General features: G+C 31.9%; 3 protein-coding genes and 1 pseudogene across 3 annotated transcripts; all 4 read right to left on the bottom strand.

The window, feature by feature from the left end:
- Positions 1 to 461: 461 nt before the first annotated feature.
- Positions 462 to 905, bottom strand: LOC147539650 (histone H2B-like). The gene has a single exon (XM_086643148.1). It carries the CDS (start codon positions 903 to 905, stop codon positions 462 to 464), a length of 444 nt encoding a protein of 147 aa, XP_086499274.1.
- Positions 906 to 2738: 1833 nt separating this feature from the next.
- Positions 2739 to 3181, bottom strand: LOC147539649 (histone H2B-like; annotated as a pseudogene).
- Positions 3182 to 4811: 1630 nt separating this feature from the next.
- On the bottom strand, positions 4812 to 5255 carry LOC147539648 (histone H2B-like). Its single transcript, XM_086643147.1, has one exon. It carries the CDS (start codon positions 5253 to 5255, stop codon positions 4812 to 4814), a length of 444 nt encoding a protein of 147 aa, XP_086499273.1.
- Positions 5256 to 10876: 5621 nt separating this feature from the next.
- LOC147539647 (histone H2B.7-like) lies at positions 10877 to 11320 on the bottom strand. Its single transcript, XM_086643146.1, has one exon. It carries the CDS (start codon positions 11318 to 11320, stop codon positions 10877 to 10879), a length of 444 nt encoding a protein of 147 aa, XP_086499272.1.
- Positions 11321 to 11740: the final 420 nt, after the last annotated feature.

The following is an 11740-nucleotide window of genomic DNA, read 5'->3' as shown; positions in this document are numbered from 1 at the left end:
TCTATAGTTGTACAAGAGTCGGATGATGATTTAGAGGTAGAAGAAGATTTTGATGGAAGTGAAAAAGACGTGGATAGTTCAGAGGATTTAAGAACGACCCCCCAATATGGACCACAATACGATGATTCGGTAATGTTTTTCTAATCGAATATTTTTTCGGTTATTTATTTTGAAGTTCACAACATGTAACTCTATAACATCTTTTTTTTGTAGAATATTGGTGGTCCATCTGAGATGTTGGCTACTCAAGAAAGCATTGATGCATCATCAATTCAAGGGAACAATTATTTTAATAAACATACAGACAATATGCTCATTTTGATCCTAATGGAAGTGTGATTGTTTCTATATTATATCGATACATAGACTAAAACCCTTTTTGATTCAATCTGAGAAATAGGTATTTGTCAGACTCCAATTTACTAATTACAAGTTCGGTTTTCTTCCAGTAACCCACATAATCAAGTCGTCAATCTCCCTCCATATAAAACAGTCGTCAATTCACTAGCAGCATGCTTTGCGAGTTGACCAGAAAGAACAAGACGAACTGCATACGCAACCTCCCGAAAAGTTGTAGTTTGCTTCTTGTTGTATCTAGCCAACCTAGATGATTCCTGAGCAAGTCTCTCAAAGATATCATTAATGAAACTGTTCACAATCCCCATAGCTTTGCGTGAAATTCCCATAAGAGGATGAACTTGTTTCAAAATTTTGAAGATGTAAATCTTGTAAGTTTCAACTCTCTTCTTTGATTTCTTTTTCTTCTTGTCGGTTGAAACTCCGTCTTTGGTGGGTAGTTTTTTCTCAGCCTTAGGTTTCTTCTCTGCAACTGGGGCTTTCTCGGCCTTCTTCTCTTTGGTGGCTGGTTTCTTCTCGGCGGGCTTCTTCTCGGCTTTGGGTGCCATTGTTTATAACTTGGAAAAAGAGAGAGAAAATAAAGGAGATTTCTAGAGAGAGAGAGAAAGGAAGATGTTTTGATGGTAGTGTTGAGAAGTAACCATCTTCCTTTTAACGGGTGGTATTGTAAAAAAGACAAAATATTTTATTGTGTTTTAATATTAAAGGTATGGTGTTTCATACCGTTAGCTGTAAAGGGACAACATCAAATCAATTGTTTTTTTCAAACAATTGTTTTTTTAATATGAAAGATATAAACAACCAGATTTTCTTCTTACTTGTCAGACTTTATTCTTTGTAATTTTTTCAGATAAGTCAAATCAATTGTTTTTTTTCAAACTATTGTTTTTTAATATGAAAGATATAAACAACCAGATTTTATTAGTACTTGTCAGTACTTTATACTTTTTTATTTTTTCAGATAAGTTAAATCGATACTTTTTTATTTGTACTTTTTAGAGAAGTCAAATCTTAAATTACGAAAGGACCGGTTTTTTATTTTTTATTTTCAATTTTGCCATTGAAATCAATGGCTTAAATTAAATCTCGAATTTAGATTTTTTTTCTCTTTGATCTTTTTTGGAAGTCAGACTACGATCTACGTAAGTAGTTACATTTGGCACTTGATACATCATGCTGCCCACTCAAACACTCACAAAACCAGATCTATATCCCAACTAGACAATGGCCTAAAGCCCAACAACATTATTTACACCCTAATAATCTCAATTTAAATAACCAAAGATTTCTTCCAAAGATTTCTTCTTCTCTGGGATTCGAACCTAGGACCTCTGAGGCTTTCTGGAGTTTATGTCAACACCTTGGAACCACTTGGGCTACCAATTGTTGACCTTTGATTGAACTTTTAGATTTATATAACATTTATACTTATTCTAAACAACAATCCTTCTTCTAAACATTCCTTCTTCTTTCAAAAACTTAGTTTTTCTTTCTTTTTCATCAAATAACTTCAAGTTCTTCCATAAGGTATGTAAAGGATACAACATAAACTATGTGATCCTTATATTTCTAACATTTCATGCATAAGTTATAAAACTACCCTAAGATGGTCAGTGGCGACTGCACCAGAAGCAGGCCACCAGTTAGATCAGACAGCTCTAGTGGCACCCCAAGTGGGCATAACTTGTCTTGTTTGTCCGATTATGGTTGTGTCTTTGTTGTTTAAACTTCATGTTGTAATTCTCATTAGCCTATTGGCCTTTATATGAAGTTTGATTTCCAAAAAAAAAAAAAAACATTTCATACATGTCTTGTATTTCCAACATCTTTATGCTATTTTATTTGAAATGTTTTATTTCTTTTACTTTGTAGATTAGATAACATACATGGAGGATGTACGTGGAAAGTCTATAGTTGTACAAGAGTCGGATGATGATTTAGAGGTAGAAGAAGATTTTGATGGAAGTGAAAAAGACGTGGATAGTTCAGAGATTAGTTCAGAGGATTTAAGAACGACCCCCCCAATATGGATCACAATACGATGATTCGGTAATGTTTTTCTAATCGAATATTTTTTCGGTTATTTATTTTGAAGTTCATAACATGTAACTCTATAACATCTTTTTTTTGTAGAATATTGGTGGTCCATCTGAGATGTTGGCTACTCAAGAAAGCATTGATGCATCATCAATTCAAGGGAACAATTATTTTATTAAACATACAGACAATATGCTCATTTTGAGCCTTATGGAAGTGTGATTGTTTCTATATTATATCGATACATAGACTAAAACCCATTTGGATTCAATCTGAGAAGTAGGTATTTGTCAGACTCCAATTTACTAATTACAAGTTCGGTTTTCTTCCAGTAACCCACATAATCAAGTCGTCAATCTCCCTCCATATAAAACAGTCGTCAATTCACTAGCAGCATGCTTTGCGAGTTGACCAGAAAGAACAAGACGAACTGCATACGCAACCTCCCGAAAAGTTATAGTTTGCTTCTTGTTGTATCTAGCCAACCTAGATGATTCGTGAGCAAGTCTCTCGAAGATATCATTAATGAAACTGTTCACAATCCCCATAGCTTTGCTTGAAATTCCCATATGAGGATGAACTTGTTTCAAAATTTTGAAGATGTAAATCTTGTAAGTTTCAACTCTCTTCTGTGATTTCTTTTTCTTCTTGTCGGTTGAAACTCCGTCTTTGGTGGGTAGTTTCTTCTCAGCCTTAGGTTTCTTCTCTGCAACTGGGGCTTTCTCGGCCTTTTCTCTTCGGTGGCTGGTTTCTTCTCGGCGGGCTTCTTCTCGGCCTTGGGTGCCATTGTTTATAACTTGGAAAAAGAGAGAGAAAATAAAGGAGATTTCTAGAGAGAGAGAAAGGAAGATGTTTTGATGGTAGTGTTGAGAAGAAACCATCTTCCTTTTAACGGGTGGTATTGTAAAAAAGACAAAATATTTTATTGTGTTTTAATATTAAAGGTATGGTGTTTACAACCGTTAGCTGTAAAGGGACAACATCAAATCAACATCAAATCAATTGTTTTTTTCCAACAATTGTTTTTTTTAATGTGAAAGATATAAACAACCAGATTTTCTTAGTAATTGTCAGACTTTATTCTTAGTAATTTTTTCAGATAAGTCAAATCAATTGTTTTTTTTTCAAACTATTGTTTCTTAATATGAAAGATATAAACAACCAGATTTTATTAGTACTTGTTTGACTTTATATTTTTTTATTTTTTCAGATAAGTCAAATCGATACTTTTTTATTTTTTTTTGTACTTTTTAGAGAAGTCAAATCTTAAATTACGAAAGGACCGGTTTTTTATTTTTTATTTTCAATTTTGCCATTGAAATCAATGGCTTAAATTAAATCTCGAATTTAGATTTTTTTTCTCTTTGATCTTTTTTGGAAGTTTATGTCAACACCTTGGAACCACTTGGGCTACCAATTGTTGACCTTTGATTGAACTTTTAGACTTATATAACATTTATACTTATTCTAAACAACAGTCCTTCTTCTAAACATTCCTTCTTCTTTCAAAAACTTAGTTTTTCTTTCTTTTTCATCAAATAACTTCAAGTTCTTCCATATGGTATGTAAAGGATACAACATAAACTATGTGATCCTTATATTTCTAACATTTCATGCATAAGTTATAAATCTACCCTAAGATGGTCAGTGGCGACTGCACCAGAAGCAGGCCACCAGTTAGATCAGACAGCTCTAGTGGCACCCCAAGTGGGCATAACTTGTCTTGTTTGTCCGATTATGGTTGTGTCTTTGTTGTTTAAACTTCATGTTGTAATTCTCATTAGCCTATTGGCCTTTATATGAAGTTTGATTTCCAAAATAAATAAAAAAAACATTTCATACATGTCTTGTATTTCCAACATCTTTATGCTATTTTATTTGAAATGTTTTATTTCTTTTACTTTGTAGATTAGATAACATACATGGAGGATGTACGTGGAAAGTCTATAGTTATACAAGAGTCGGATGATGATTTAGAGGTAGAAGAAGATTTTGATGGAAGTGAAAAAGACGTGGATAGTTCAGAGATTAGTTCAGAGGATTTAAGAACGACCCCCCCAATATGGATCACAATACGATGATTCGGTAATGTTTTTCTAATCGAATATTTTTTCGGTTATTTATTTTGAAGTTCATAACATGTAACTCTATAACATCTTTTTTTTGTAGAATATTGGTAGTCCATCTGAGATGTTGGCTACTCAACAAAGCATTGATGCATCATCAATTAAATGGAACAATTATTTTAATAAACATACAGACAATATGCTCATATTGATCCTTATGGAAGTGTGATTGTTTCTATATTATATCGATACATAGACTAAAACCCATTTGGATTCAATCTGAGAAGTAGGTATTTGTCAGACTCCAATTTACTAATTACAAGTTCGGTTTTCTTCCAGTAACTCACATAATCAAGTCGTCAATCTCCCTCCATATAAAACAGTCGTCAATTCACTAGCAGCATGCTTTGCGAGTTGACCAGAAAGAACAAGACGAACTGCATACGCAACCTCCCGAAAAGTTATAGTTTGCTTCTTGTTGTATCTAGCCAACCTAGATGATTCGTGAGCAAGTCTCTCAAAGATATCATTAATGAAACTGTTCACAATCCCCATAGCTTTGCTTGAAATTCCTATATGAGGATGAACTTGTTTCAAAATTTTGAAGATGTAAATCTTGTAAGTTTCAACTCTCTTCTGTGATTTCTTTTTCTTCTTGTCGGTTGAAACACCGTCTTTGGTGGGTAGTTTCTTCTCAGCCTTAGGTTTCTTCTCTGCAACTGGGGCTTTCTCGGCCTTCTTCTCTTCGGTGGCTGGTTTCTTCTCGGCGGGCTTCTTCTCGGCTTTGGGTGCCATTGTTTATAACTTGGAAAAAGATAGAGAAAATAAAAGAGATTTCTAGAGAGAGAGAAAGGAAGATGTTTTGATGGTAGTGTTGAGAAGAAACCATCTTCCTTTTAACGGGTGGTATTGTAAAAAAGATAAAATATTTTATTGTGTTTTAATATTAAAGGTATGGTGTTTACAACCGTTAGCTGTAAAGGGACAACATCAAATCAACATCAAATCAATTGTTTTTTTCAAACAATTGTTTTTTTTAATATGAAAGATATAAACAACCAGATTTTCTTAGTACTTGTCAGACTTTATTCTTTGTAATTTTTTCAGATAAGTCAAATCAATTGTTTTTTCGGGGGATGGGATTTAAGTCCAAAATCGCATGATCAACGAGTCTAGAGACCAAAGATAATCTGAAATAGAAAATAAATCCACTCAAAGTAAATTACATGTATATCCTTTTATTCTCTTTTACTGCCTAACCTATCCTAAGGTTAAAAAAAACAACCCAAAATAAAAGATACCATAATATATAGAGATTCATTAAATTATTTCTTCAAAAACAAACTTTCTTTCCCCGGAAAAATTTGCCTTTTCAGTTTAACATAACAATAAAAAATAGCCTTTTCTGTTTCAAAAAAATAACCAAAACAAAAAAGTTGCCTTTTCCTCAAATATCAAATCGAAGAGAGAGAGAGAGAGGGAAAGTCTTATCTTAAACACGCCCAAAATGAACCTAACAGAGAGAGAGAGAGCATCGAGTAGGAGAGAGGGAGAATCTATTGTTGGTTTCGTTCATCATCATCAACAGTAAAGAGTAAGTTATTTTGATTTTCATCATTTTTGTTGTTCCTTCAACTTTGTTTATGATTTAGATTGATTTCTACAACACAAAACGAATTAGGTTTTGATTTTTACAACTTTAACTATGATTTATTTTTCTGAAATTGATTAGCTAATAAGAAATTTCTAGGGTTTAGTTGTTTCGAAGTGATTTAATGGAAGTTATTTTCAAAACCCTAAATCAGTTCAAAGTGAAGAGTATGTTTCTTTTTTGCATGCAACAAAAAATTTGTATGGTTACCTTGTCTTTGTTGTTGTGTAATTTCTTTGAAGAAATAACATATGAAGCTTGATCTCTTTATAAATTGTAGTTACTACTACATCTTCTGCTTAAATTTTTATTTTAGACCGACAATTTAGGGTTCTATCTAATTTAGGATTTTGTATTGTAGACTTTCAAGCATAGTGTTAGATCCAGAATATAGTTACTTTCAATAAAAACTTAATATTTTGTCTAGCATTATTAAGTTTCTTATAAAACTTTACCAATGGTTACCTGTCAAATCTGATTTTTTGACAACCATAGAACATTACATGGTGTAATATGGAAAAAAAAATGAGAGAATAAATTGAATTGTAAAAACAATGTCATTTTTTTGGCTAGTATTTTTGAAGTTTATCATAAAACCTTGAAATGGTTACTGTTCAAAACTGGTTTCATAAGAAAAATGACTTGTTTGACTAGCATTTTTTAGTTTCTTATTGAAACGCATAAATGGTTACAACCCAAAGATGTTGAATTGGTTTGTTGTTTCAACTTTGACAAGCCTGATTGTGGGTTGTATGTGATTTTGCACATGGAAGAACTTTATATCGAATCGAACTATAAACATTTTCCTAACGAGATGGCAAAAGATGATTGGACAAAACTAGCGGAAAGGAAGAGGGGTGAACTAACTTGGTTGTTGCTGAATGAATCGAAGGATATATGGAGAAAAAATGTTTAAGTACTTTAACTTGTATTTTATAACAGGCTATGTGATAAAACGTAGCAAACATGTTTATGTTTTAAGTTTGAATAACATCTTGAGCAGTTATGGGATTATTTATCAATGTTCTATAATACCACAATTATATTATATTTTGGATGTCGTTCAACAGGTTTATAGATACGATAAAGATGTTACTCAAATTTCTTGGACACTACTCAAACTATACAATTATAATACATGGTAGGGCAAAGGCATGATGAACTCAAACACTTAATGTTGAATCCATTGACAACATATATAACTAAGGAAACAAATAGTTCGTACAAAAATATATAAAAAATCTGGACATTTTGATTAAAATATAACAAAGGCTAAAACCAACCTGCTTTGATTGTATTGAAAATTGCTAAATTGCTAGAAACATCAAACAAATTTTTCTAGCAATTTCCAATGGGTATAAAGATACCAGTAACATGTTGACAAAATTTCACCAACACTACCAGCATTTTTTCAGTTTTTCGACATTTTGTAACTTACTCTAGCCAAATCATAATACCAACTGAAACATTGATCCAAATACATATGAGTATAAGTAAATAATATCGTAATCATTGATAAAATTTAATAGGAAGTAGGAAAATCCTCTTGTTTAAATACGATAATCTGGTAACATTGATCAAATTCTCTAAACATATAAAAGACATAAGTAGAATATTTATGTTTCTAGCAGAATAAGTAAACCTGCATAATCAAAATTTAAGTTAGTTATTATATAGCTGCCGTGCATGAGGCACTGTTGTGATAAGCCGGTTTTTTACACCGACCGCAAACCCTCATTTTTTTGGGTATGTTTCCTGAGCTCTCTCTTCTTACTGTCCTTGGTCTTCCCGGTTTTCTCTTTGTCAACGGAGGTAGTGTTCTTGTTTCATCGTTGTACTCCATTGGCTCATCATAATTTGGTATTGGGTAGACATAATATTGATAAGTGTTGACGAACGCTTGTTTGGTGAAAATGATCAAAAAAACTTGTCGTATCACCATCATAATTCTTTATGCACAACATGGCATGTTGACAAGGGATACCACCTATCGACCACCTACCGCAACTACATGTGAGATCAATGAGATTGACAGAGTGGGTAGGAAATGAGCATACCTCATACACAAGCTACTGTAACAAATTCATAATAGATGACACTAGAATCAATAAAATGCTAGTAGAATACGGGAAATGTAACAAAAACAATTTCACCTTATACATTTTAATTACTGAAAAGTATTTGTTAACCTACTGTAACAAATTCATTCAACAGATATTGATAGATTGTAGAATATGCTAGTAGAATCAATAGGATGCTAGAAAAATAATATTTGCATTTTAACCTACTGTAATAAATACGTTCAACAGATGCTAATAGAATGTAAAAAATGTTATTAGAATCAATAAGATGCTAACAAAATAGTATTTACTTTTTAACCTATTGTAACAAATTCATAACAGATGCTAATAGAATATAGAAAATGCTAGTAGCATACAGAAAATGTAGCAAACACAATTTCACTTCATGAAATTTTTTTATTGAAAAAAATATTGAATTGATAAAGATTTCAACATTCACTTTTTACCAAAAAGTGATAAAAAATGTTACATATAAGTTTTTTGTTAGAATAAATAATTTTTTTTAAGAAGATTGTAGTAAAGAAATCGTAGTAATAGAGATTTATAGATTCTAACGATCAATTTAAGTTGGACATACCTCACAAACGAATTTGTAGATGTCTAATTAGATCGAGGTAGAGATAAAACGCAAATCAAAACTTCATACTTTCTTGAAGTTCAAAAAACAAAGAGTTACAGAGAGAGAAATTCGTTTTTGGGATTGAGCATCTCGTTTTAGGTAAATATCCATTGATTTGGTAGGTTACTTTAATCAAATACAACGGATTTAGAAATAATATACTTTCTTGAATTCAAAAAATATAGAGTTACATAGATAGAAACTCCTTTTTTTGAGAGGGTAACTCGTTTTTGTTAAATATCCACTGATTTGGTTAAATATTTATAGAGTTTATGGAAATAAAGATTCGTATTAAATATCCAACATAAATATTATTTCATAAAATTTATGGAAAGAGTTATTAAATTAACCAGTATAAACCTTTGGTTTACCAATGGTTAAAAAATATTTATGAAAGGGTAAAAATGAGAGATAATTAAAGGATTAATGCATGGGGCCCACCAAATAGTTAATTTTTGGACTTATTTTACATTTTTGATTTATTTTGGTTTTATTTTATTTATTGATTTAGGAGTGGATATATGACTCATTACCCCCCTTATTTTTGGACTTTAAACTCAAAAATCCTTGTTTTTTTTCAAACTATTGTTTTTTAATATGAAAGATATAAACAACCAGATTTTATTAGTACTTGTCAGACTTTATACTTTTTTATTTTTTCAGATAAGTCAAATCGATACTTTTTTATTTTTTTTTTGTACTTTTTAGAGAAGTCAAATCATAAATTACGAAAGGACCGGTTTTTTATTTTTTATTTTCAATTTTGCCATTGAAATCAATGGCTTAAATTAAATCTCGAATTTAGATTTTTTTTTCTCTTTGATCTTTTTTGGAAGTCAGACTACGATCTACGTAAGTAGTTACATTTGGCACTTGATACATCATACTGCCCACTCAAACACTCACAAAACCGGATCTATATCCCAACTAGACAATGGCCTAAAGCCCAACAACATTATTTACACCCTAATAATCTCAATTTAAATAGCCAAAGATTTCTTCTTCTCTGGGATTCGAACCTAGGACCTCTGAGGCTTTCTGGAGTTTATGTCAACACCTTGGAACCACTAGGGCTACCAATTGTTGACCTTTGATTGAACTTTTAGACTTATATAACATTTATACTTATTCTAAACAACAGTCCTTCTTCTAAACATTCCTTCTTCTTTCAAAAACTTAGTTTTTCTTTCTTTTTCATCAAATAACTTCAAGTTCTTCCATAAGGTATGTAAAGGATACAACATAAACTATGTGATCCGTATATTTCTAACATTTCATGCATAAGTTATAAAACTACCCTAAGATGGTCAGTGGCGACTGCACCAGAAGCAGACCACCAGTTAGATCAGACAGCTCTAGTGGCACCCCAAGCGGGCATAACTTGTCTTGTTTGTCCGATTATGGTTGTGTCTTTGTTGTTTAAACTTCATTTTGTAATTCTCATTAGCCTATTGGCCTTTATATGAAGTTTGATTTCCAAAAAAAAAAAAAACATTTCATACATGTCTTGTATTTCCAACATCTTTATGCTATTTTATTTGAAATGTTTTATTTCTTTTACTTTGTAGATTAGATAACATACATGGAGGATGTACGTGGAAAGTCTATAGTTGTACAAGAGTCGGATGATGATTTAGAGGTAGAAGAAGATTTTCATGGAAGTGAAAAAGACGTGGATAGTTCAGAGGATTTAAGAACGACCCCCCCAATATGGATCACAATACGATGATTCGGTAATGTTTTTCTAATCGAATATTTTTTCGGTTATTTATTTTGAAGTTCATAACATGTAACTCTATAACATCTTTTTTTTGTAAAATATTGGTGGTCCATCTGAGATGTTGGCTACTCAAGAAAGCATTGATGCATCATCAATTCAAGGGAACAATTATTTTAATAAACATACAGACAATATGCTCATTTTGATCCTAATGGAAGTGTGATTGTTTCTATATTATATCGATACATAGACTAAAACCCATTTGGATTCAATCTGAGAAGTAGGTATTTGTCAGACTCCAATTTACTAATTAGAAGTTCGGTTTTCTTCCAGTAACCCACATAATCAAGTCGTCAATCTCCCTCCATATAAAACAGTCGTCAATTCACTAGCAGCATGCTTTGCGAGTTGACCAGAAAGAACAAGACGAACTGCATACGCAACCTCCCGAAAAGTTGTAGTTTGCTTTTTGTTGTATCTAGCCAACCTAGATGATTCCTGAGCAAGTCTCTCAAAGATATCATTAATGAAACTGTTCACAATCCCCATAGCTTTGCGTGAAATTCCCATAAGAGGATGAACTTGTTTCAAAATTTTGAAGATGTAAATCTTGTAAGTTTCAACTCTCTTCTTTGATTTCTTTTTCTTCTTGTCGGTTGAAACTCCGTCTTTGGTGGGTAGTTTCTTCTCAGCCTTAGGTTTCTTCTCTGCAACTGGGCCTTTCTCGGCCTTCTTCTCTTCGGTGGCTGGTTTCTTCTTGGCGGGCTTCTTCTCGGCTTTGGGTGCCATTGTTTATAACTTGGAAAAATAGAGAGAAAATAAAGGAGATTTCTAAAGAGAGAGAAAGGAAGATGTTTTGATGGTAGTGTTGAGAAGAAACCATTTTCCTTTTAACGGGTGGTATTGTAAAAAAGACAAAATATTTTATTGTGTTTTAATATTAAAGGTATGGTGTTTACAACCGTTAGCTGTAAAGGGACAACATCAAATCAACATCAAATCAATTGTTTTTTTCAAACAATTGTTTTTTTCAAACAATTGTTTTTTTTTAATATGAAAGATATAAACAACCAGATTTTCTTAGTACTTGTCAGACTTTATTCTTTGTAATTTTTTCAGATAAGTCAAATCAATTGTTTTTTTTCAAACTATTGTTTTTTAATATGAAAGATATAAACAACCAGATTTTATTAGTACTTGTCAGACTTT

Source organism: Eschscholzia californica, unplaced genomic scaffold (assembly GCF_041429995.1).
Source record: "Eschscholzia californica isolate CP2 unplaced genomic scaffold, dmEscCali1.0.p SCAF_5, whole genome shotgun sequence".
In the NCBI taxonomy this organism is placed as follows: domain Eukaryota; kingdom Viridiplantae; phylum Streptophyta; class Magnoliopsida; order Ranunculales; family Papaveraceae; genus Eschscholzia; species Eschscholzia californica.
This window is presented reverse-complemented; position numbering and strand designations above follow the sequence as displayed.

Bases quoted from the DNA above. Each gene is read 5' to 3' on its own strand.
- LOC147539648 (XM_086643147.1), bottom strand. From the start codon at position 5,255: ATGGCACCCAAAGCCGAGAAGAAGCCCGCCGAGAAGAAACCAGCCACC.
- LOC147539650 (XM_086643148.1), bottom strand. From the start codon at position 905: ATGGCACCCAAAGCCGAGAAGAAGCCCGCCGAGAAGAAACCAGCCACC.
- LOC147539647 (XM_086643146.1), bottom strand. From the start codon at position 11,320: ATGGCACCCAAAGCCGAGAAGAAGCCCGCCAAGAAGAAACCAGCCACC.